General features: G+C 39.3%; 1 protein-coding gene across 1 annotated transcript in view; it reads right to left on the reverse strand.

Moving 5' to 3' along the window:
- The window catches only part of LOC106862485 (mucin-5AC-like), a 40068-nt gene extending 15315 nt beyond the window's left edge, over positions 1–24753 (reverse strand). The window contains exons 1-8 of the mRNA XM_088166582.1: positions 24669–24753; positions 4348–4413; positions 3716–3977; positions 3196–3310; positions 2511–2601; positions 1618–1727; positions 1186–1402; positions 157–282 (exon numbers count right to left, since the gene is read on the reverse strand). Of these exons, the coding sequence (XP_088022708.1) occupies positions 157–282; positions 1186–1402; positions 1618–1727; positions 2511–2601; positions 3196–3310; positions 3716–3977; positions 4348–4413; positions 24669–24753 (1072 nt within the window). The remainder of the gene's footprint in view (positions 1–156; positions 283–1185; positions 1403–1617; positions 1728–2510; positions 2602–3195; positions 3311–3715; positions 3978–4347; positions 4414–24668) is intronic.
- Between the last annotated feature and the right edge of the window lie 933 nt (positions 24754–25686).

The following is a 25686-nucleotide window of genomic DNA, read 5'->3' on the forward strand; positions in this document are numbered from 1 at the left end:
TTAGCAATTAATTCAGACATCTTTGCTCAGCTGGCACATGACAAATTCTTGGCACTTGCAGCTATGAAAAATACAACTATATGAGGCTTAAATCCCACATCCTACAGGTAAGCTTTTGTTCTTTGAGATCAGAGATGTGAGTACTTAAGGACTTGCCTGGGGGGCAGAAACAGCCATCAATACAGTGTTCTTCACAAAACAGAGATCGTTCAGGATTCGTGCATGTATCAGCACAGGGGGAGTTGCACTCCTGGTACTGCATGTTGTAAGGACATGTCTTGGCTGAAATTGAAAGGGATAGATTTTTTTTTTTTCAGTCAAAAGTATTTATAGTTCACTATACATGTAAATATTTATATCCATTTAAGTTTTTCAGCTAGATATAAAAAAACCCACACCAAACTGCAAACTGACCACTAGCTCTCAAAATTTGCAAATTTAACCCCCTAGATCCTTATTTTAGAGCTGAGATGTGCATTCCATGACTCTGGGGCTGAACTGGCTGGATTTCTGGGGACAGCAAGGTAACAACCAGCAAGGTCTGTTTCTACTGAGAGCTCCCTTCCCTGTGAACATCTGTACTGCTTGTGAAATGAAAGACTTAAATTCCTAAAGCTTTAGTATATTTGCATTTTGAGATGCCATCAGAAGGACAAATAGCACCTCATGCGCTTTTGTTTTGGAGAAAATGCTGGTGACAGTATCAACAGCTACCCACCATAATCAAATATATGTTTAAATCAATACAAACTCATCATTTTCAAGCAAGAGGAGATAAACAGGTGATTAGCCAGCCAGCCATACACCTGTGAAGATCCAATCAGTTAATTGAGAACAACAAATGCTGTGGCCACCATAAGGAAAGGAAACAGGAATACAAGCAAGCAAGTAAGAATGCCTTATTCTTCTTTCTTGTTTCTGTTTTATTTGCTTCTTTCAATGTACCAATTCATTAAATTGCACTTTGACTCTCATTAGAGTATCCATGCTAGTGTTTAATTCAGTTTGCATTAAAATCCTTAGCTCTTTTGCTGAAGTCTTCATTCTGGAGCTTACACAACAGAATTTTCTAAAGAATTCAATCTTGAACGCCCTGTAACTCCTCCTGCATCCTCAGCATTGTTCGAGAGCTTGCTGTTTGTTAGTCAGTGGGCATGCAGGAAGGTTGTCTGTAGTGATACTCACGGCACAATTTTGAAGTTCTCCAGTCCAGGGGCTGCCCACCAGCGTGAGCACACTGCCGGGAGTACTCAGCAAAGGTGTCACAGATGCATGAGCTGTTCTCAGATTCTGCAGAGCTGCACAAGTCCTCTTGGCAAGCCTTAATGTAATCTGTGACATCAACTAGGTCGTTGCACTCTGCAAATGCAGAGCTGGTCAATGTTTTCTCGCATATGTTATCCTTTGGAGGAAAAATATAATAGGCAAGTCTCAGTAAATAGGACGAAGTTCGGGGGGGATGTTTGGTACTGTTATTTTGGGTAATTATTATGTAACAGAATATTATAGCCCTCTCTAAGTTGTTGCCTGAGGGCTTTTCCTACTGACGGATATGAAGTTGCAGAAGGGAACGGATAAATTTGAAAGAAAAATAAAAGGATAGTCAAAAATCCTTACGAGATTGTCAGAGCAGTTATTTGTTGGGATAGTAGTGGAGTCATCACAGTGTTCTGTTGGCCCATCCATTTTCTGCATATTCCCAAACTGCAAGGCTGTCATCTTAATATCTGTAGATTAGAAGATTAGAGGTTTTTTGTTCAAAGCAACTGCCTGTTATCTTTTTTTTTTTTTTCTCTCAAGGATTTGGGTCAATACTGGCCATGACAGTTAGCTCCCTTAAATTTTTAAATGTGATCATCACCCCTTCCAAAGGAAGCACTACATCACTGCCTCAGTTTACTGTTTAAAAGTAAACACTGGAAAACAATTCTCAGCCTGTTACGTCTAGATGTAAATTCTAAATTCTCCCCAGAAAAATAACAAACTCTTTTCAGATTATATTGAGCCCATACAGGACAGAGAAAAAAGTGATCTAAATGGGAATTTGGACAATGGAGACTGTTGTCAGACAAGGTTTAGAAAAATGCTCAAACTGGGAATAGTTAAAAAGAAAAGATCTTGCAAATCAGCAGGGAAATGTGGATATACTGATTTTGAGACAAAAATGAAACAAGAAATGTGCTGTCTAGAAAATACAATTGCCTTTTGTTTTATTTATCTTATTAGTGAAAATCTGCTCATTTTTATGGACTTACCCGATTAGTTTTACCAGCACGGTGTACAACAGTGGCATGCAAGAGATATGTCATCAGTTGTTAGCACCAGTATTATATTTACACTCAAAGTAATAACTTACCTATCTGATCTCTCAATTACACATTTTTAAATAGAGAGTGAATCATATCTTCTGGGTAAACCATTTAAAAGGATGGGAAAGAGGACTGCTGATGATGTCAGAGCCTATTGGAAATCCCATAAACCAATTTTTTTTTTTAATTTAAAACACTTACTGTTTGAAACAAATTCGTTGTATATGGGAAAGCCATTGAAGTCACCACAAAGTCCACAAGTCTGATTGGCATATTTCTCATTCAATTCCAGCTAAAATGATGAATAGTAAGTTGATAGAAGTTAGTGTAAATATTCTAAAGTGTATTCAAGACCAGGGAAAACACTTGCACCTGCTGTCTCTTAGTATTTCTTGTCAGAGCTGTGGAATTTTATTTAGCAATTTAATTCAAACAGGAAGAATAAAGAGTCAGCTTAGATTTGACTGCAGAGTCCATGATATTGATACCATTGGCACAGACTTCAGATTTCACTGTACTGTCTATACTGTTCTCAGCCACTTTCTATTGATTCTCCAGGAAGAAAATCAAATCCACAGAAAAAAATGAAGGCTTAGGAGAGCGAAATTCTGCTAAATATATATATATGTGAAGAGGTAATTAGGCCCTGTAATAATACCAATAGGTAATGATATAATGAAAGTGTTTTTTAATCCTATTTTAAGCAGATGCCTGGTATAAATCCTTGTAATTTTCTTTAGGATTTCCTGGATATAAGCTTATCTTTACTAAGAAAGAATTGCTCAACAGTATGAGATAAGAAGGCAGTAGCACCCCCCTAAACAGGTCTAATCAAAGATTAGCTCTGTTCTCTGAAGCAGTAGACAGGTCCAGGAGCAGTTCTTACCAGGATGCTGTCCTGTTCATTCCACAATAGCACAACACCGATTTTGCTGCCAACTTTCACATAAATGCTGCTCTTCTCTATCGTAATACCAGATTGGCTGTATGGCAGCTGAACTCTGGGAGAAGGCAGAAAGAATGCTACTTAAATTCTGATCCAAAGAAGAAGGGAAAGTCTTGTGGTATCCACCATTTGTAGGGATTCTAAAATAGTGTATTTTCGGGAAAGAAAAGCAATTACAAAATAAGATGGTCCAACGTTATCAAATATTGATCTAAATTTGGATCCAGCTTCTCAGAACATTTCATCCAAATTTTATTTTTGAGGCAATCCTTAAGGGAAAGATTTCTTTTCTGTGACAGGAATTAATAGCATTTTATTCATTATTTATGTTGGTAAAATTGTCAGATCTGTTGCAGAACACATAATTGTTTCCCCCCAAACACACCAAAGTACTTGGCAAGACCGAAAAAAAAAAAAAAAAAGCCTGTGGGTACCAACGAAGTGTTATGAATGAATGTACCTGTTGCCATCGACCACGACAGCATCCTTTGTTAGTTGTGCCACCACGCCTTCGAGTTTCATGGTGATGCGGCTGATGGTTGGGATGTTTGCCACCACTTCACGCCTAATCTGGATGTTGAAGTCCTCGTAGGGAGCGTTGCAGTGGGAGGCAAAAACATAATTACAGAGCCCGGGGAAGGTGAATATGTCTCCGTCGAAGGTCTTGAAGTGGAAGTTGCCCCATGTGCTGCACACACGGCCATTGTGAGCAGGGTTAGCAGCTGTGAATTAAAACTGGCTGTTAAAGAACGACTTAAAACCCCCAGCCTTCACATGGGGAAAATCAACTGAAATGTTTTTTCCCTGCCTACCTCCATTTCTATCTAACCACTGTATAGCTGTATATTCATTCCTCACTCATATCTATTACTCATATACTCCTACAAATGGTTATAGTTATTTTCATCTAAAGCTTAATCAGTCACCTTCATTTCAGCTAAGACAAGTTTAAGATTATTTCTAACCACCATGTTTCTCCTCTGAATTATCCATGACTTCCTTTATCAGCATTTTCCCCCATTTTTATGAAAGTCTTCTGTCTATACCCCCTAAAACTCAACACTTACTGAATATGTTTTTTCCTTTACTTACATGTTATTGCTAGATTTGTCAGCAGTGGTGGGATGATGTTCAAGTTAGCTGAAATTCTGATCGAAGCTAGGAAAAAAAAAATCAAAAACTAGTATAACAATACCCAAATTTGCATGTAGGATAGACCCAGGAAGGACCAGAGAGTTAATATGCCAGACCCAAGGAAACAATGTTAAGCCTGTTTTATTTTACATAGGTTAAAAGCACATTCTAAAATTTGAACTCAGGGTACTTAAATCATAAGAAATTGTTTTCATCTGTGATGATCTGCATTGTTAACATGTTAACTTTGACCCTTTTATGAAACTGTGCTGCATTAGAATTTTGGAATTCTTCAGAGCACAGAACAATACAAAGGGCTAAGCTGTACTAAAATAGCCTTTTACTGCTACAGAAGCATAGTTGCCTTCTCATTACACCTCCTCTAAGGAGGGAATAAAAACCTTAATTATCATCCTTTCTCTGTTTTATAATTTTCTATTAAGGGGCTGAAAACCCTTCAAAATGGCCATACATTGGTTGTACAGGACAGACACAAATCATTACAAGGTAAAAGTCAGCAAGGATGGGTTGCCTTCTTGATTTCCCAACATTAGCCACTGATTTCACAGCAGACCAAAGTGGTATCACTTCCTTTTTTAAAAAGGAACCGAATATCACTTTGGTTTTATATGTACATGTTCATGCAGATATACATACAGCCTGTACAAACACATCTATTTTCTTGTTAGCTCTGATTACACAAATAGAACTATACTGTGTTTTGTGTGTGTGTGCTTAGTAACTGGTGTCTAGTAAATACATTATTATTCTTAGAGAGAGATGTTAATACACATTTCTTTTCATCTGGCACTGCTGGCAATATGCTAAGGAGGGTTTTTTAAAGGCATTTTTATTATTCAGTATGGATATAGCAAATAAATACAAATATACAGTAGAAATAAATGTACCATTTTGTTTTTGTAGAAGACCCCCAGAGAACTGACTTCCTATTTGGATTCCAATCTGACCTCCTGTGAAAAAATTGTGAAAAGCATATTAAGAGTAATATCCTGTACTTGAACTTTTAAAGCAAAGCATTTAGGTAAGATGAAAGGACCCAGATACAACTCTGCAAAGCAAAGGGGAGAGTCTCCTTTATCACACCAGAGAAAATGAAACAGGCTCCTCAAGAAAGCTAAAACATAATTATAGAAAGAGACATTCTATTACAAATACACAAAGTTTGTAATGCAAATAACATATATATATATATATCTGCTTTCTTTGTTTCTCTCAAAATTCACTGTAAGAGATCCTAATGACTGCATAACAGCCCTTATTTCACTGCTGCACTAGAGATCTCAGTAACAATATGTGAAACAGCACAGGGGGAATTCACAAAATGCAGGCGAGTTATTTATTAAGAATTGTTGTGTAGAAGCTAGGTTATAAGAAAAGGCATGGAAGTGGTTAAAAGAATCAAGGGACTGCAAGCTTGATCCAGTAATGGCTGCAGCTATTTCTGGCAGTTTGTTTAGTGTCTAAGCATAGGGCCTTTTCTCTGGGAGCAGTTGGGAAGCCCCCAGTCAGGGATCTAGACTGGCTTTACAGATGGATACAGGACGGTGCCTCTGAGGGACAGTACAAGGGCCAGAGCCTGAGCAGTGACCCACAAGTAACCTGATCAGTCAGTTTTCCTGCTCTAAGATTGTTCAAACTCATATCTTCTCTGCAGAAAACCTTAAGCATCATTCTGTAAAGCTATTTGACCAAGGGTTCTTGCTAAAACACCTGAAGCAAAGGCTTTTGACAGGTGATAAATACTCTCCTGAATGCTTTGATTCCTAGAAAAAGACTGACCCTTATATCCTGGGTTGACTTCTAAGGTCTTGGATTTTATAAGTAAATATAGAAGGCATATCCTGTAAAAGTTGAAGGGCTACAACTTTATTTTGTGAAGGACTGAATGCAGTTAGAAAGTGATAGCTTGTGTGCTTGTAACATATTGACTAATCACTACCTTTAATCTGCCAAGTCTAAATCCTCACAGGATTTAAGTGATGAGATGACTGATATCTGAACCCTTGTCTGGATTATGTGAATGAGCACCGTGGGTGTCTGGAGAATTTCTCAGCCAAAGCAGAGCTGCCTATGGAGTTTGCCCTAAGTTAAGCCCCCTTTTTCCTTATAGGTGAGAAGAGTTCACTGAGTCAGAACTGGATCCTAAGACCCAGCTCAGTGAACTGAGAGCCATACCGGTGGAAGAGGGGGAAATGCTGAAGCCAGGGGGGTGCCATAAGGCCCAGCCCCCCTTTGGTACTTAAACATTATCTGCTGAGCTTTTCCTCCACTGGAGAACCTCAGCCCATGTACCTCCATGAAAGCTGAACAACTATCTTTGCCTTTAAAATAATTGGATTAGGACCCCCTTTTTTAAATACAACTTCTGGCTGTGCTCCATGTAAGCAGATTTATTACTTGATCACAGAGCCAAAGAGTGCCTGTCTGAAGGAATTCAAGTCCCTATCCCAAAGAGAACCCCAAGAGATTGCTGGCTTTGGAGTAGAGGGTTCTGGGCAGCCCCACCATAGCTAGAAGTTGCTGCAGTGTCTGCAGTTTCATTCAGCTCAAAGCTTTTAATTATGTTCTCATTTCACTTTGTGATGTGCAAAGAAGTAACGTGGGACAAAGGAACCATTTTCCATTTCCTGCTTATCTTTGAGCATCATAGATAATAACATTAGGTAAATGTATTCACATCATTATAATTTATATGGATTATAATTGATGAAAATATAATTGGTGAAAAAAAATGATACAGATCAGGTAAGAGAAATACTTCTTTAACTCTATATAATAGGCTGAAGTTTGCTTTCATATTACACATCCATAGGAATCTCAGCAGGCATAGAATCATAGAAGGTTTGTTTATTCTAGTGTGGGAACCTTTGTAACAGAGCAAAATAGATCTATACCTCTATTTTGTTCTGTTAATTTTTCTCAAGGAAACAGCAGGAGCTTTTGTTTACTTAGCAAATACATCATTTCCAAGGAAATTCTACCTGCATTGGTTTGTTTAGCAATTACACAATGCCATGTTGTTTACTATTATAAAAATAAGTGTCTCAGTTGTAAGAAATTTACTATTTGATAATTTGGAAACGAACCTAATTATTAAGAATATTTGGATGCATCCTGCGAAGTCTATACCCAGCTGGCAATTATTATTGTCATCAGTTTATAAAAGTTAATATTTGACATGAAATATGAAGGCAGGCACACAACGTTTGTGGAGATGGCATGGGATAGGACCATTATTCTTTAGTCCGGATATTGGAAAATATTTTCCACAGGGCGTGGTTCAAATAAAGAGGTGTTTGTTGGACACTGTCTAATCACCACTCATTTTTCAAAGCAGTTTGTCAGATTAGCACTGCACAGGAGAAATAACTTTCTTGTTCCATGAATGGCTGAAAACATTTCTGGCCAACATTGCGTAACTCCAAACACGAGTTTATACTCTACGAGACCGTTGTGTTTTCAAGCACAACACAGACCAACTGGCCAGTGTTTTAGTGTGTATTTCACAAGCTATAAAGCAGCCTTAAATTATATTTGCACTTCTCAATGTTTTAAAAATTATATGCAAGATAAATTTACCTAGGCAATCTGCAGATTTTAAAATGTCAGCTGATAGGCCAAAAATTGCTGTACATGAATAGGACTGACTTGTCAAGCTTGTACTCCTGCAAGTAGCTCCAATTTAATTGGTTCCATCAACTTAACAGGGTTATTCCTATTAATAAAAACTGCCAAGACCAGCCCTGATGGATATAATATTGACAGGTGAAAAAACCCCATCCCAAAATAATGGATTGTGGTGTCACATAAATCTCCTTGTCCTGCTCACACTCAATATCTGTAATTTATATAAATATTTTGCCTAGGGTATTATAAATTAGTTACTGAAAATCCTTGCCATATGAATATTCCCTCCTGGTTTCTTTTGCAAAAGAAGTTGCAAGAAATGTTGAGAAATCTGGTATTAGCCCCTGATAGGTGACAAAATACTGGAAAGGATTGACCAGTGGTCTGATCTAGCAACTGGAAAATGTAGCAGTTTAGGTTTCATAAGAGCAATAATATTCATAATGAATTCTAATACAAAATACAACAGAAATAAAATGCTTTTGTAAGGCATATGGGATACTGAAAATCTAACATTTTAAGACACGAATAAGAGTTTTTTGGATTTGATCTTCAAGGCTACTTTCCATATGTAGTCATATACAGAAGTTTGCAGCAATATTAAATTAAATCGATCCAGTTAATAGACAGACATTTAACATTTAATGAAAAAATATAAAGAAATCTTGCCAACCACCTCTTATATGAATCAATTTGTACAGTTGTTTAAAATATATTACTAGGTCTAAACGGAGTATTTTTTCTTTTCCCAATAAAAAAGAAAATTTCTTACCTATTTGATGGATACAGCAAAGTGCTAAGAGGAAAGCCCATTCTGGTAGCAATATCCCCCTGCCAAACCCCATCTTGAGTGGAGTTTGGCACAAGGATGTTGGGTCTAAACTTGATCAGGACCGTAGTTCAACTGTGCTTTGTCTCTCTTATATAGCAGGTGACTTTGGCTTCAGTCCCAGATTGATTCAGAGAGTGTAGAAAGGTGAGGTTTGGGGGATTTTAGCTAATGAACAGGTAAACAGAGGATGCTCTTCCTTCCTCAGAAACTGGCCAATGGTATTTGCATTTTGGGAGGAGTAAATACATTGATGTATGTACATTTTAATGTTCAATCTAGTAAAGAAACGTAACATGGTTGCAAATAAAATGCAACTCCTCCTCCACAAATAACAGGTCCTGGAACAAATTTAATTTGGTGTTGTTTTATAGTTATGCACATGGATGGCAGATAACTGCTGTAAGTCTTTCAGTACTGTAATTCATGCCAGTTAACTCCTTGGCAAAAAAAACCCACTGATTTCTGAAGTTTGTGGAATATTTCATCTGTGGGGACCCACCATTAAGAACTCTCTCCATGCTTATTGGGGCAGCTAATCTTGAGAAAAGAACAGAATAATAACCTTGAAGGGCCCTGCAGTCTCACAGGGCCACTCAGAGTGCATGGCATGGAAACCCCTCAGTGTGACACTGACAGGCATTAGGCTGAGAGATTCATCTGAGAAAGATGCAGCCAGCTTCTCCCACACCTATCCTGCATTTGCTAGAGATGGCCTTAAGCCTTGAAATCTACTTTTCAATTCTCTGGTGTTGCCTTCTCATAGAAAATATGAGGAGTAACTTCAGCCAGCCAGCCTGTCCTGTCCCAGCTTTCTAGGACTAAAAAGATTGATTACAGTCTGTGATCATTATGACATTGTTTCCGAATCATTCTTGTTTAATTCTGTTCACATCCGCAGAGTTATGAGAACTACAAATTAGAGAAACAGGCAATGAATCAAGGGTATGAGGCTTGCCAGTAAAGGTTTAACAGACCTTTTTTTTCCTGAACATTGACTTTTTGCAATTTTACTGGGCAATCATTCCAAAAGCAAGAACAAATGCATGCTACAATAAGCACAGACAGTATTTCTACTTCTTGTCACTTTATCTTTTTTAGCTTGACATTGCAGGTAGGATGAGTTGCTCTGGGCAGATTTCTGTCTATTTTTATTCTATTTCTAGGTCAATAGATCTTACTTTAATGTAGTAAAAGATGGACAAAACTATTCAAAGTTAGTGGAACAATTCTTTTAAAACTACTAGTTTGGCAAAAACAATTTCCAGTCCAACACGTGGTATATACATCATTTTCCCTCAGTTCACCCTCAGCTTTAGCCTCTTCACAGTTTACCAGAGTGCAGGTAGCTGATGAATTAAAAAAATGTCCATCATAAATAATGGAATGAAGGCTGCTGCTCAGTGGGGGATTTAGCCAGAGGGACCTGGGAGATAAAATTTGGGGTGAGGGAGCCTCAGGAGTAAGGAGCAAAAAACCCTCAAAAACTATCATGAGTGGAGAGGCAGAAAGGACATTCTTTGGGTAAAATGCAACAGTTTTACCTTGTACATTTCTGCAAGAGTCAGTTCAGTAGTGTCTGCTTGTGTTTATCATTTCTGCTGAAGCAGGGGAAGGACACAAATTCAGGAAGGTGTTCTAAGTGTAAAATAGGATCACAGCCATAACCCAACTCCCTTGAGTTCTTATGAAAATCCTACCCTGTAATTATGCATTTAAACATATTTCCGTAAAAGAATAGGAGAGTATGATACAATATTCCATTCAGGTGCTACCGAATTGAATGGCGTCATTTTCTTTCAATTTTTTCCAGTTCAGCCCCTATTTTCACTTCTGTTTAGCTCTAAATAGATCACACCCTCACTTATTTAGTGCTATAAAATAAATTAAAAATAGTTTCTTTATGGAGTGTCATCTGGATTGGATTTCTGGGTTGAAATCGGTGGAAGCTTGCTATGGCAATGTTGGGGTACTTAAGTCAACAGTTTGGCCTGCTATAGCACGAAACATGTTCTCTGTCAAAATGTCCAGGATGTTTAATGAAGTTACATCTTCCTAAGCAGTAGTAAGCTGTTTACATACTCTAAATCTGTGTCTTTATGCTTCAGCAAACCAGGAGAACAGAAAATACTGCATTTCCTGCCCATAGAACATTGTTTTATTCTGTGCCAGTACACATAATGAATATAAATTCATCTGTACATAGAGAAGGCAAATGATTTTTTGTTTACGTGGCCAGTTAGCTGTATTAAATAAATATACTCTGGTCTCACTTACACAATTAGACAAGCCACCCAACAAGCAGCCAGGGTGCAGGTGCCTTTAGCAATTGGCTGTTTGTGGTGGTCAGAAGGAGCAGAGCTTGCCTCCCTTCTCAGCTGCACCCAGCTCTGCACGGGGAGTGACACAAAGTCAGGATCTTCTCGTGCTGCTTTGAAACATTTGGGGAGAGTTTCTTGTTTTCCACGGGACCTATAAGAGCAAGGGAATAAAGGGATGAGCTTCCTGAAGGGGCAATCAATGCTTTTTGTACTCATGTGGTAAAGGTGACAAAGGTGTCCATACCTAGGATAATTAGGAGTGTCACTGGGGTAAAGGCTGCTTTCTTTTTTGTCCTGCCTTTTCTACCGGGATTGTTGCTAAGCAGAGTGCTGATATCTAACACTTCCTTTTCCTTCTAAGATCGTTTTTAATTTTCACTCTCATAATCTTTGTGACCAAAGCAAGGCATGTCAGACTTGAGTATGTTATTCCACTGAGCATTTAGCAGTGCACAGTGCTTGTTCAGAAAGCTGTCCCAGTTGCACTTCAAGGTGTTCTTCAAAAGATATTGCCCAGGCGTTTTGCTTAAACCTTTTCATGTTCTGGAGTTGTCGTGACTGCTACTGCTCAGACTGAGATTTCTGATCTCTAGGGACGGTCAGACATGTCCCAGTGTTCAGCTCGTTCAACCTTACAGCCTCTCTCTTCCTCCCTCTCCATCCCAAGGAGTGGATAAAATTGTTAATAACATTAACAGGTGCAGAAGAAATTCAGGTCACTATGTTAGGTGGCTTATGAAATTTTGAAAGCTATCAGGTTTTTTTTTGTTTTTTGTTTTTTTTTTTTTTTTTTTTTACCGATTGCTGGGAGAATCATGTCTGTAGATGAAAGTATCACAAAAATTACAAACATGTTCATGCTTCAAGTGGTTCACCTAGATTAAAAAAAAGTAGTTCAAGGATTTTTCAGTTTCCCAGACAAAACACTGAAAAGAGCTTACATAGGTAGGGAGGAGCAAGCTCTCACCTACAGTTGTATGAGGGGAAAGAAACCCCAGAAGCAAGTTTTGAAGTGTTTTAATAACAGAAATTTAGCAGCTTTTTTTACTGTTAATTTGTATCAGGAATACACCAAGGGACTACAGTTTTTGGCTGGCACTAAAGCAAAGCACTTTCATTTCCAAGAGGAAATTTTCAAGGAAATGCCAAAGGCATTATTTATTCATTTATTGCATTTTTGTCTGTTTTTCTCAGTTTTAAAAACCAGAAGCTGGTCTTGACATCTCATTATTAATTCCCATGGCTATTAATTCAGGATATATCTATAGACATGATAGACACCAGTTATTGGAAAGTTATTGGAAGTCATTGGAAGTTAACTGCAACAGCCGAGGACAAATATTCTTCTCTCATTTTGATCTTGTATATAAAAAATCTGTACCAATGGATTGATCACTGAAAGTGCCTCTTGTAACAGTAAATCAAATAACCTCTCCAATTTTACATTTTTTTTCTTGGTTTCTTGCATAGAAGTAGGGGCAAAACTTGAGACATTGATTATATTGGTTTAATCTAAAATTTCAAACACCAGATAAAATGTCAATATCATATATACTATAAATACCATAATTAAAACCTGAAAGTAGATCATACAATATGAGGGAGGCAAAGGTAAGCATTCAGAATTTAGATAGTGGTAGTAGTAAGGCTCTTAGTGACAACCAAAATCATTAGCCTTCTGTGTTCAAATTTCAGCTCCTGCAGAGTTCAGAGCCTGCACCTCCTCTCAAGTGTGACAAACCAGGGACAGCTGGCACCCAGGTTTTGTGCCCAGGTTGGGCTTGTGCCCAGGCATTGTGCCTCATATCTGTGAAGTCACTGCTTGCCATGTCAACTGGCAAAAGGAAAGGACTGGATTGGTCAGAGAAGAGGTTATTGTGGTGTGGAAAATAATGCAATGTAATGACAGCCTGCAATTAACGTCAACCAAGTTGGTATTAACTTAAGCAGAGGATCCGGCACACCCTTTCCCCAAGCTCTCCAGAGGTTTAGTTGCTCTCCTCAGCTTGTCCTGCTCAAGCTTTTCTCACCTGTCTCTGACAGCCTCACTCATTCTTTCCTTCCATCAGTCTACAGGTTACTCCCCAGGGTTTTACTTTCCATCCCTGCCCAGGGATTCACTCTCCACCCTTTCTTTCAATGGCCTGTTAACTTCCCCACAATAAATATGTGCACTGCCACTGTGGAAGAAAACGGTGGGTACCATGGGCTCCTTTCCCTGGTTCTTAGAATGTAGCCGTGGAAAGGGGTTTTAACCCTTTAAGTGCGGTGGAAATAAGATGCACAGCTACATGGTCATCTTTCATGACAGGAAGAAAGAGCCAAGTTTATTCAGAAACACACTTGGTTTTATAGCATGACTGCAACTCCAAGAGTAGAGAAAAGGTGATTGGTTCAGAGAGAAGACACCCCATTGCCAGGGCCTGGTCACACACCACAACAGGTGTTCTATCTTGTTATTAATTCCTTTTTATTTTGACCAAATGATCACCTTGGGAGAAATTCTCCCTAGCCTTGAGCTGGACCAGCTTATCAGCTGGGAACAGAACTGGAATATTTTTCAGGCTGTAATTTTCTTACTTTCTCAATATGTGTCCCACACTTAGAATAAGTTATAGACCCTGATTTTTTTTAGTATAACATGTCACACCACTTGGGAAATCTCATAGAGGTTTCTCCAGAGAAAACACGGCTGAAAATCATATGGAGAGAGAGTTAAACCCTAATAGTGAATGGCAGATGAGCTCTGTGTTATATACTGTTATCATTTTTTTACTCTGTTATAGTAATTTTATAACTGGTATGCAAGGTACCATGGAATGTGGAAGAAAACTTTCTATGAAGATTAGATTGCCTAAATGGGGAAAAAAGTGAGAGCTAAGAGCAATGAAGTAACTTGCCTCATTTGTCAGCAGTATTAGTCAATGTTCCTTAATCACAGAGTGACACCTTGAGTGTGTGGTTACATTAAAGATAGTCCAGTTCCAACTCCCCTGCTGGCCAGGTTGCTCAAAGCCCCATCCAGCCTGGCCTGAACACTTACAGGGATGCCACATCCACACATTCTCTCAGCAACTTGTTCCCATGTTTTACTGCCCTCATGGTAAAGAATTTCTTCTTTATATGTAATCTAAACCTGTCCTCTTTCGGTTTGAAGCCATTCCCCATTCTCCTACCTCTTTCTGCCCTAGTAAAAGTTCCTCTCCAGCTTTCTTGTAGCCCATTTCAGGGGCTGAAAAGCTTCTCTAAGGTCTCTCCAGAGCTTTCTCTTTCCCAGGCTGAATAACCTCTCAGTCTTTCCTGACAGCAGAGATGCTCCAGCTCTCTGATCATCCTTGTAGCCCTTCTCTTGACTCATTCCAACAGGTCCATGTTCTTCCTATGCTCCAGAGCTGGATGCAGTGCTCCAGATGAATCCTCTCCCTCAGCCTGCTGGCCACACTGCTTGTGACACAGCCCAAGATGCCACTGGCTTGACATCTGGAATGTCGAGCTTCTCATCTGCCGACATCCCAAGTCCTTCTCCTCAGGGCTACTCTGGATGCATTCTCTGCCCAGAGATGTGGTGAATCACTTTTACCACATTTATTTAAGGAAATGTTGAATGTCCCTAAGTTCATCGTTGCACTGGTTTTGTGTGTCAAGGTTTTCATAGCAGCAGGACTACAGGGTTGACTTCCCCCACATTCCATAGAGCCCAGAGAGCCATAGAGCTCCAAGGGGGACCCACTGCTGGCCAAAACTGAGCCCATCAGTGATGGTGGTAATGACCCTGGGACAATATATTTAGGCAGTGGAAATAAATGACTCCACAGAAGCATTGCAGCCAGAGGAGTAAGAATATGTGAAAAAGCCCTGCAGGCACCAAGGTCAGTGCAGAAGGAGGGGGAGAAAGTGTTCCAGGTGCCAGAGCAGAGATCCCCTGCAGCCCATGGAGGTCCATGGAGGAGCAGAGATCCACCTGCAGCCCATGGAGGGCCCCACCCCAGGCCAGGTGGATGTTCAAGGAAGGCTGTGGCCCTGAGGGAAATGTGTGCTGGAGGAGTCTCCTGGCAGGACCTTTGGAAGCACATAGAGAGGAGCCCACACTGGGGGAGAGATGGGCACTTGGCACACAGCCACAGTCAACCCAGCACAACAGAGCACCTAATTCAGCTGAAAGCACAACTTTTCCATTGTATACCATGTATATCTGTTGCATGAAAGCTGCTGGGTTTTTCACCTTCAGTATTTGCTTGGTTCTCACAGCGTTAGGATGATGTTTATAGCTCTCATTTGGTTCATCTGGCTGGATTTCAGCTTTGCTTTCCTCTTCTGCATAGTGCTGAGTACACCTTTCTGAACTAATATCACCACCAATGCTTTGTTATCTGGTTGGCATTTTGTTATCTGTTTGGCACTATTGTGGCTTTGCCTTGCCTGTGCATCTTTTCTTTATCTCATGAAATGCTTATTCTGTTGCATATTAATAACATACATGAGCCAAATCTGACTTTTGAATCCTTGGTGAGAGACTTAAATACAGTTTGCATTTCTTTGCATATTTCAGAATCTGCTGTTGAACACATTTTGGTGTACCTTTCCTTGTGAGGCTTTCTCAGTGATCCTTGAGTCACTTCTGCAATGTTCTTTGTAAAGCTGTTCAGATTTGAGCATGCTCATCAGTGCTGCACATATCCTCAAAGCTTGACAGACTAACATTGTGCCCATATGGGCAGGTCACTTTTAATTTAGTCTGGAGATTGCATGAGAGGTTGAGGCTCTAAGTTAATTCTTATCTTCAGTGCTGACTGGGTTTAGAGGCTCAACTGAACTTCTGTCTGAGGAGCCAAGCTTATCATTGTGTATCTCCTTGTCACTGGATGTCCTGGCTCCAAAATTTCATCACTCTTTTGTGCAAGATTATCCATTGTGAGTTTAATTATTTTCTATAGTTTTGCAAAAAAAAATCATACGTGGTTTATGATTTATTTTTCCTCCAAATTCTTGAGTATGTGAACTGAAATCATATGTTTTACAGATGACATATTTGTGGCTTGAAATATTTTGAAGGGAGCTTCTAGGTCTTCATACAAGTACTCATCTTGTAACACATCTAAATACTGCAGTATCAGCCTTTTACTACTAATTCTGTTTCCATCTTTGTTTTCCTAACTTATTCCTATTTAAATTTCAGAGATCCTCTTTAATAGTTAAAAATCACCATGAGATTGTTAAATGTGCTTCTGCCTGTTCAGGAACAGGGAATCAGTGTTCTAGTTTATTTCCTTTTCTTATATATAGTCATCTTTCATCAGATGCTTCCTAAGAGTAGGATTTTTCCAAATCCCTAGGCATTGTCATGCACGTGAGACATCAAAGAGCTGCCACTTTAACCAAGGAGAGGGACTGTGACCCTTGAGGCTGTGACTGTATTGCTCTGTTAAATGCTCTCCTTATTTCGTCTGTCAAAACACTGGCAACTAGCAGACCTTGAGAAGAGAGCCCAGCCTGATGCTGAGTGCACCACCTGCTCTCTGAGGGTGCTCTGCAGCCAGAAAACAGAATAAGAGGGGCAAAGCAGGAATAGGGATAAGCAAGCTTCTGCTTTCCACAGAAAGGGGTAAATAAAGCAGTTGAACTGATTTTCAAACCACTTACAACTCATTTAAAGTACTTAGTAAACAAAATCTGGTTATTTCTGCCTATATCAGTGTATGGACTTGGACAGGACACAAATCAAAGTAAGAATCTTGGTGTTTCTTTGCACTGCTTGACTAATTGTAGTTGCAGCAAGAGGTTTCTGGAGCAATAGATCTGTACTGATTGCTGTTATTATTTCACTGCTGAGGTGAGTTGCAATTTTAAGTATTGTTCTTTACAAACAGAAAGAACATGCAGAACAATTCACACTTGGTTTAAATTAATTGCCATTCTGCATATGGTATTTAGGGCCCAGTCAAAGCAGAATGTTGATGGATCTCAGGCAGTCAGTTTATTGTAGCTGAAATAAGTATTTAAACCTGTTAACTCTATTCTTTTGAGCACCTAAATAATGAGTAATATCAAGGTAGCTTATTAAATAGCATTGCATATAGAAGTGCTTGAAATTTCTATCATAATGGAAAAAGGAGGATACAAATCTTTTCATTACATTTATGTTAGGGTATCTCATACCCATACTGCACACTACCCATAGCTGCAATGGGATAGTGCAGCTCATTGTCTATGTAGAGCACAATATTTAAATTCATATAACCTGTCCCTTGCACTAAGATAAAGTGATTTAAGCAACTTGTCATCCTCTACAACTCATCTCTTGATGGGGTAGGTAAAGCTACTGAACTGTTTCAAACCACTTGTGACTCATTTGAAACACTTAGGAAACAAAACCTGAGCATTTCTGTTTAAGTCTGTGTCTAGATGTGGATAGGACACAATTTACAATAAGAATTTTGAAATATAAGGCAAGAAATGTTAACAGAAAAAGTATCAAAATAAATTTGCTCTAATTCAGAATAAAAGTAATGGTGTGATCTCTAGCAGGAATTTGGTCAGACTTCTGTCTCTCACAAAGGTGGATATGGCAGTCTGCTGAGAGGCAGGAGTCCTTGGATTTCCTATCAGCTTCATGATGTAAAATGCCAACATGCAAAATTTCTCTGTGTGTCTGATTTCAATCTCTATCCCTGGCTAAATATTTTTATTATAAATGTCTCAAGAAGAAACTAACAAATTCTACATTTACATCCTTTTCTGACAGGAAATCAATACTAGTTGCTCCTAGAGTAAAAAAACCTAATTATTGAAAAATGCTAATTTTAAATGCAAACCCTTTTCCCCATGTTCTGGTGTGCTGAACGTAGGAATGAGCTCTTCTGCCTGCAGTGACTTCATTATACCTTGCCACTAGGAGCAAATTAAAGTGCCTTTGATGTTATCCTAATCTGAGCAAAGCAACTAATGCTCTCTTGTTTCACTCATGGAAGTGTTTCACCTCTTGAGCTTCACCTCTTGAGACTCTTTTATGTAATAGAACATAATGTTGGATTAAAATAAACCCAACTTAATTTTGAAGAGTAAAGTGGTCTCAAGCACAGACCTTGCTGTATACACCTCTGGACAATCCAGTGGGTTTTTCCATTTACTGCTACTTATTTCCTAACAAAATCTTGTACATATCAAGATAAAAGACAAGTAAGACTTTGGGAAAGAATTTCCAGTTTGACCAGTCATTGAATGAGCTCATTCTGTACATAAGAGACATTAGCTGTACCCAAAAAGATATCTGGCTCTAGAATTATTTACTAGGGTATTTGTGGATCAAACCCATATGAAAGTTCTGAATGGAGCAAAACCTTTGGCATGTTATATTTTGAAACCAAGGAGAATTGAATAGAATGTCAAGAAACTCTCATGATTGTTCTTTTGGGCGTACCCGCTAATTAGTCAATATTCTAGCCAATATTTGCTCATAAAGTGAAAGGAACATAAGTATATTTATGCATGTGAATTAGTCAGTTCTACAGAAAAATTTATTTAAAAAATAATTTTCCTCAGACCATTTTTTATTCAAAGGCCCTTGAAAATTAATGTGGGAAAGTTATTCCTATGGGCTTACAGGCAGGAAGATTATGTGAATTGCTTTAATAAAGAATGCCTTGGGAGAAGAACTGTCTTGGGGCATTTTTTTCTGTGGTCCAGAAATCCAGATAATGAAAGTCATGACGAAGTTCTGTGCAAATTTATATTTTTTCTTAAATTATGCTTATTTGCTAAAACGTAAGAATTTGTAGTTGTTCTTTTAGTGATTAACCTCCTCGTTCTTTTCTATCCTCTATTTTTCAGAGCTGGGTAAGAATTTAATATATGTAGAACATTATTCAGCTCCCACTGAAATCAATGATAAGACATCTATGGAAGCTTATATAAATTTTATTAATCCTTTAATAATGTATACTTTGATAATGATTGTATCCCTTCCCATGCTGCCTTACTAAGTGGGCAAAGTGCTTCCTATCCCAAGGCAATGCATAATGCAATGTATAATCACAGCAGCTGAATGACTGCATATCTACTGCTATGACTTAATGTCTTGGACAAGCACTTATACATTGGCTTGAACATAACTGACTCCATTTTTTATTTGCTCCTGAGTGTTTCTTATATCTTTATTTCATAGCACTGCCAGATGAGATTACACAAGATTTTTCAAGCAAAGACCCTCTTTCCAACTGCTTGGAAATTTTGTTAAAATTTTTATTTCTTAAAATTTCTTTTCTGAAAACTTAATTTCTTAAATTGACACTTTATAGACTTTTGATCCGCTTGTGCCGAGTCTTTTATGAAGGAGGAGGTGGAAATTCTTCAGTGAGAATGTAGAAAGAGTATAAATTGCCTGATATATCATTTAACAAATTGCATCACTGCATCATTGTGGATGGTGGGGAGTTGCTTATGTTTGAAAATCATGCCTTGTCAACTACACTTGATAAACCAAACACTTTTCCATTAGAAATCAAATTGTTCATATGACTACTGTATATCTATTGTATGGTAAAGCATTTAATGGATGCCAAATCAAACTCTTAACCTTTCTGTAATTCAGCAGGAAAGTAAACTAGACACTGGGAAACAGAATCAAACCCTTCTGATAAACATGTTTGCTTTGCTAATAAGTTTGAAGGGTTTTTTTACCCCAACACTAATGTAAGACAAGAACAGTAAGTAAGTTGATGTTGGTTTTAACCAGGTGAGAACTCCTTCCACCCTGATCATTTAGTACAAGCATGTCCACAAGTACATGAGAGAAAATGTCCATCCAAACCAAAATCCCATCTGTGGCCATGGGCAACAGAACGTCAAGGAAAGAGCTGAGCAGGCACAACGTGGTAATTCTGACAAATTGAATGCTGCACAAACTCAGCTGTGTGCTCAGGGGAACTTGATGTGGTTCCTTTGAGAGCACTATATGGATTTCGTGTTGTTAGTTTTGTTGTTATTGTTTTGTTTGTTGTTATAAAGGGCATAAGGATCATGGTTGCAGTGAGTAGAGTTGAGAAGCAAACAAACCAGGACTTAGAAGACCTTTAACTTGCTTCAAAAGTTCTTTAAAATTTACCAATTTCAATGCTCTTCATGTTGGAGCTCAGCTGTTGCTAGCACATGAGTTTTCATTGCACCTTTTTGATTTGGCCTTTGCTGCTGCTGTTACTGGATCAAGAGTGTGTCAGCTTCTTCTTAGAGAAGCAAAGGGGAGGTGGAAAGTGCAGCACTGCCAGGGAGAGAGGGGAGAAGGAGAAGAATGTGGGCCTTGGGGATCATACAGAGAGAACAGCTGGAATGAATGAGTGAGGAGGCAGAATGCAGAAAGGTGTTAGAGGGAAGTGCGTACATGAGTGAGGAAGCAGAGATCATATGTGAGGAGACAAATGAAAAAATAAATTAGATATATCACTATTTGACCTCCAGATCCTGGAGACATGGTAAATCAAACACAGTTAAAGACACTGGCTGGCCTTTGTGACTAAAAGAGTTAAACAACTTGCTATAAAGAATTCCTTTCTGTGCTGTTCTGGGCAAGCCATGAAAAGGACGTCATGCTTCTGAATTTTATTTGCCTTGGAGGTGGTGCACGGACATCCTTGTGTCTCAGGGTCTCCTTTAGATGACATTGCTTCCTGGAATTTAAGAAAAGTTTCTGTCACTAGTCAGCTTTGATCCCTCCCTCTGTTTGGTGACTACTGTTCACTCCATGAAAACTGACTACTGTCTGAAAACCAGCAGAGCAGGGAGCACACTACAGAAATAACTAGCAAAATCCTGGTTTCAAGCAGTTGTCTGTTTCCTTTAAGCTTCATAAACAGCACAGGTAACATTAGATGCTTATTACTGTTCCCTCTCTCCTCTCTTCCGTGTCTTTATGTTACCTTTTATCTCTAAGAATTCTCATGTTTCTTGTTTGTACAGTACAGCAGAGAGTAATTCTATGCTCTTCTTCTACAAGCACCACCATGGCTTAATAAATATCTGAATAAATAAAAATAGGACAATGCAGAGAGATGTAAACAAAATTAAACTCTAATCCAGTTTGGCAAAGCATGCATGTGCATATTTCAAATAATTGATTGAGCATAGGATATGATGGTGCCTAGCACAGGAAAATCCTGGTGGAGTTCTTAGCTGTTAGGGTAAAGCTAATGCCAAAGCATGCAGTTAGTTTATTCTGAAAAGCCTATGTTCTTAAATTACCTTTCTGAACAAGTATGTGGAACGGAATTGGGTTTTAAATAGACTGACTTCACAGGCATCACTAATCTCAGTTGTTCCAACACAGCTATTCATTAGTTTAGAGTTTTATAAACTCTCAAGAATATTGCAGAGTTGACACCTAAGAACAAGTACCCCACAGCCATGAAATGGAAATGTTCTTAATGAAATGCAATCAGAAAACTACAAAAAAAATACACCAGACAAGGGAGGAAAAAAAAGAAAAGCAAAGAGGGAAAGAGAGTAGACAGACTAGGATTGCCATTTCCTTGTTACTCATTCCTTCCTCTAGAAAGGTTGCTTATGCTGCTGCATGATTTTTGCAGAAATACTTCAGCTAAAACTCCTAATCCTTATTCTGTTTCTACAGCCTTTGCATGGCTCCCAAACAGACTGTCTTGATTACTTCTATTGATCTTTCATCAGAGAGTACATTTTTGATGAGGATTTACTTTATCTACCAACAATGATTTTACAAGGCTCTGATCTGTCAGCATGTGCATTGTGTTGGGGTAGAGTCGAGACCACACTTCAAGGTCATTTTTAGGCAGCAGGCTGAAGGCAATACAACTCACCCACAATGGCAGTCTCTGTCTGACTGTTTGCTCTGTATAGATTCAGTTTGTGTGACGCTGTTAAATACCCAAGCCTTTGTCAAAATGAATAGGAGATTTATTATCTGAGATAAAATGACGACTACTCCCAACCTTTGCAGAACTCAAGGGCAAAGCAGTTTTTCCAGTTAAAAGGACTTTGTCCACCACCAGCAGCTAATGACATTACACGCTTGGATAGAAGTGGAGGACCCTGAAAAGTCCTGTCATGAAACCTGATTCAGTAAAACAAGCAACCATCATGGCCCCAAACACACCAATGTTAACAGCAGAGGGACCAATCTTTTCTGCAGGGAACAATCCCTCCAGACCCAGGCCCCTTGCTGTTCACAGGTGAAATGCTGGCTGCTTGTTCAGACTTTTACGTGGACGTTGGCATATGAGCCTTATATGCAGTGTAGTGAAATGTACATGTAACACTACAGGAAGTGAAAAATAGCAACATATCTACCTCACAGTAGTAATACTGATTGTCTAGAGTGTTTATAGCAGAACAGAAGCCCGGGGGAAAGCCAGACTTCCAACACATTTCTGAAATAATGCAGGATTTTTCTTCAAGTGTCAATGATGCTAATGTTTCTTCTGGAGCTGACTGTGGGCCAAATTTTGTCCCGGCTGTGCAAATCCAGTCTTCTGGCTTCAGAAAAGGCTAGGACAGTAGGATTTGGCTGGATTACACCACTTCCAGAGGTAGATGTACCTAGGAAATAACTCCCTAAGCTAACTGCAGGTCTGCTGTGCCAAAAAGCTTGCCTAATTTTCCTAATTATGCCAGCTGAGCCAATAAAACGTTGCCACTTCCTATAAAGCTTATATTACATCTGACTTTGATTTGAAGAGAGAGGGCTAGATAGATTTCAGAGCAGTAAGAGTACAAGTAGCTACACTGATAAGGAGAAAAAACCTGTTTGAAATAAAAACAGTAGACAACACACCCTGTAAATCCTTTCCCTTTGGGGACCCTTGGGGACAAACTGCAGAAAGTACTCTCAGTGTGAGAGTTTATATACATATCATTGCAGATTGCCTAACACAGCTGAAGTGTCTGAGTCACATCCTAGATGACACAGAAGCTTTTGGGAGAAAGGAAGAAAATAACCGCTTGCCTCAAGCAAAACACTGTTTGCTATTGCATTTATAGAAACTTAAAGCTGACAAGATAGACCAATGATCTTCTATGCAATTGCTGACCAGGATATAAATCAAATGCACAGCTATTAAACTTCCTATGTGATTCTGAAAGCAGGTCTTTGTATTTTCTGGAGACTAACAATGAGATTTCTTCAGAAAAGTGAAAGCTTATGAATTTAATTTAAAATATAAAAACACATTCTGGTTAAAAAAAAAAGTTTAAAGTATGTATTTCACAACTTTAAAAAATTGTATGTCAATAATCAGAATTAAAGTCAGTAGCCTATATCATGTAACAGAAGCAAGGCAATTTAATCATTAAGTACAAATATGCATTAAGATACATGATACAATGGATATTAAGAATGAAACAAAGAACAAATAACAAGACTGACATAGCCTCAAGGAATACAAGCAGAGATATAATTGTTCTTTCAGTAAGGTGGGAAACAGGCTGTCCTTATGTATGTTCTGTCATTTCCTTGTAAGTGACATGTTTGATCTTGACAGTCATTACTTTTGCAGTTGGGATTCCTGAGTTCTTTGGTATGACACATCAGAACAGTTTGGCACGCTCTGTGGAGAGGGATAAGTACAGCTCTGAGCCTTCCCTGTACTGTCCTGACTCAGCCCCTCATCTGAGCTAACAGAATCCTCAGGTTTGCTTGAAGATCCTGTGAACAGAGCAGGGATGTGCTCCCGGCAGAGACCAGGAGAGCATCTGCTAGGACACAAGTTTTACATCTGCTAGGCTGTAAAACGCGGGACCAGAGCAACCAGACAACCAGGGCACACCAGCAAAACCTGCTGATAAAAGCAAAGGGCTTGGAAAAAAGACACACTTTCAAACACCAGCTGCATACATTTTTCTCTTTCTTCTCTTTTAACCTTTAAAGAAGATAAACCCATACCAAATCCCAGTGACGTTAGAAACTTGATTTTATGGAGAATGGTGGAGCAGTTTGCTTTGTTCACCTGTGTATAAATACTGTGTGTATACCAGCTGTATAAATACGGTGTGGAGTGTGCTTTGCCACAGGGGATACAGGATGGAACAAGGGCATTGCCGTGCCCTGTCTGCAGGGGCTGAGAGGGGCTGGACCCCAGGGCTGCAGCAGGGCCAGGGCACCCTCCTGGGGCCTCAGGGGTGGTGGGGACCAGAGTGCCAGCAGCACTTTTCAACCCTTGACGTGCAATCTTGGGCAGGAGTCAACAGGTTACCTCACTGAGGTGGATTAACCTGTGCTCCACTAAGTTATTTCGAGGTGGAGAACTTGTGATTTCATTTGCAGTGCCTGTTTGCAGTAGGGGATGAGTTTGTTCTGATCCAAATTCCTGTCTGAAAAAAAGAAGGAAGGAACCATTAAAGAAAGGTAAAAATAAAGTCTCAGCCCTTTCAGGCACAATCTTGGTTGCTGTCCCAGTAGCAGAAATGCTGCAGAGCTGCCAAGTCCCCTCAGAAGGGGTTTCCCAAAGAGGCAGGAGTACCATGCTGCAGGTACATCCCTATTACTACTATTATTATATCCTTATTCCCTACATTACTATTAACATCTGTTAGCATATCACTCATTGGTGAAGTAGAATTGGTCTCCTCGCTCAGCTAACATTCTAATTGATCAATTGTTTCAATGCCGCTGCTGAACTAAGTTGTGGCAAGAGAAGGGACGATGGGAATCTCTTCCCAAAGCTCCAAGGCATAAAATCATCCTTGAAATCTGATTTATAGAGATGGGTAAATCTTTTGACCCTACACTTCATAGACCTTTTTAATTTGGGTGCTAGCAAAGGAAGTTTTTCAATAGTACAGGGTCCACCTTTGATGTGTGCAGGGATGGCAGACCAAACTCTGTCCCCACAAATAAAAAGCATTCCTCGTGGCAACTGATAAGTAACATTATTAAATGTCAATTGAACCAAAAAGTCTGATTACACCGAAAAGTTTGATTTTTATAAATGACATGATGGGGAGAAACATCCTTAACTAAAACTTGATTTTCTTCCGTGTGATTAAACATCCCTGTGTTTCCCCTGGAGAAGTGGGGATGCTGGTGAATTGCCATCCCTGGAGCAGTAGGTGGCCTGCATGTGTGGCACAGGGTGGTGACACTGACAGAAATCCCACTTGGCAGCCCCTTTCTCACACTGGGGTGGACGTTATCCTTAGGGGCTTTGCCAGGAGCAAGGCTTATTCTGCTACTGGTGCCCACATCCAGCAGGGTCCTGTGGGGTCATGGGGATCCTGAAGTCCCCTGCTCAAGGGGATCCTCCTCCTTTTGTATTTTTCAACATTTCTTGGAAGGACATTCCTGGAGCTCGGTCAGTTTTGGATTAGTGTTGGATCTCAGGAATCTGGAGTTTTTGAGCTTTCTGTGCTTCCAAGCACAGACCCCTGGAACACACTGCTCTGGAGCTGAAACCTTGCAGAAGGCTTGTAAATATAAGTAATGAGTTAGAAATCACAAATGTATAGTGGGTTAGATGTGTGTATTTTCACTGGGTGATG

Source organism: Sturnus vulgaris, chromosome 6 (genome assembly GCF_052056855.1).
Source record: "Sturnus vulgaris isolate bStuVul1 chromosome 6, bStuVul1.hap1, whole genome shotgun sequence".
Taxonomy (NCBI): Eukaryota; Metazoa; Chordata; class Aves; order Passeriformes; family Sturnidae; genus Sturnus; species Sturnus vulgaris.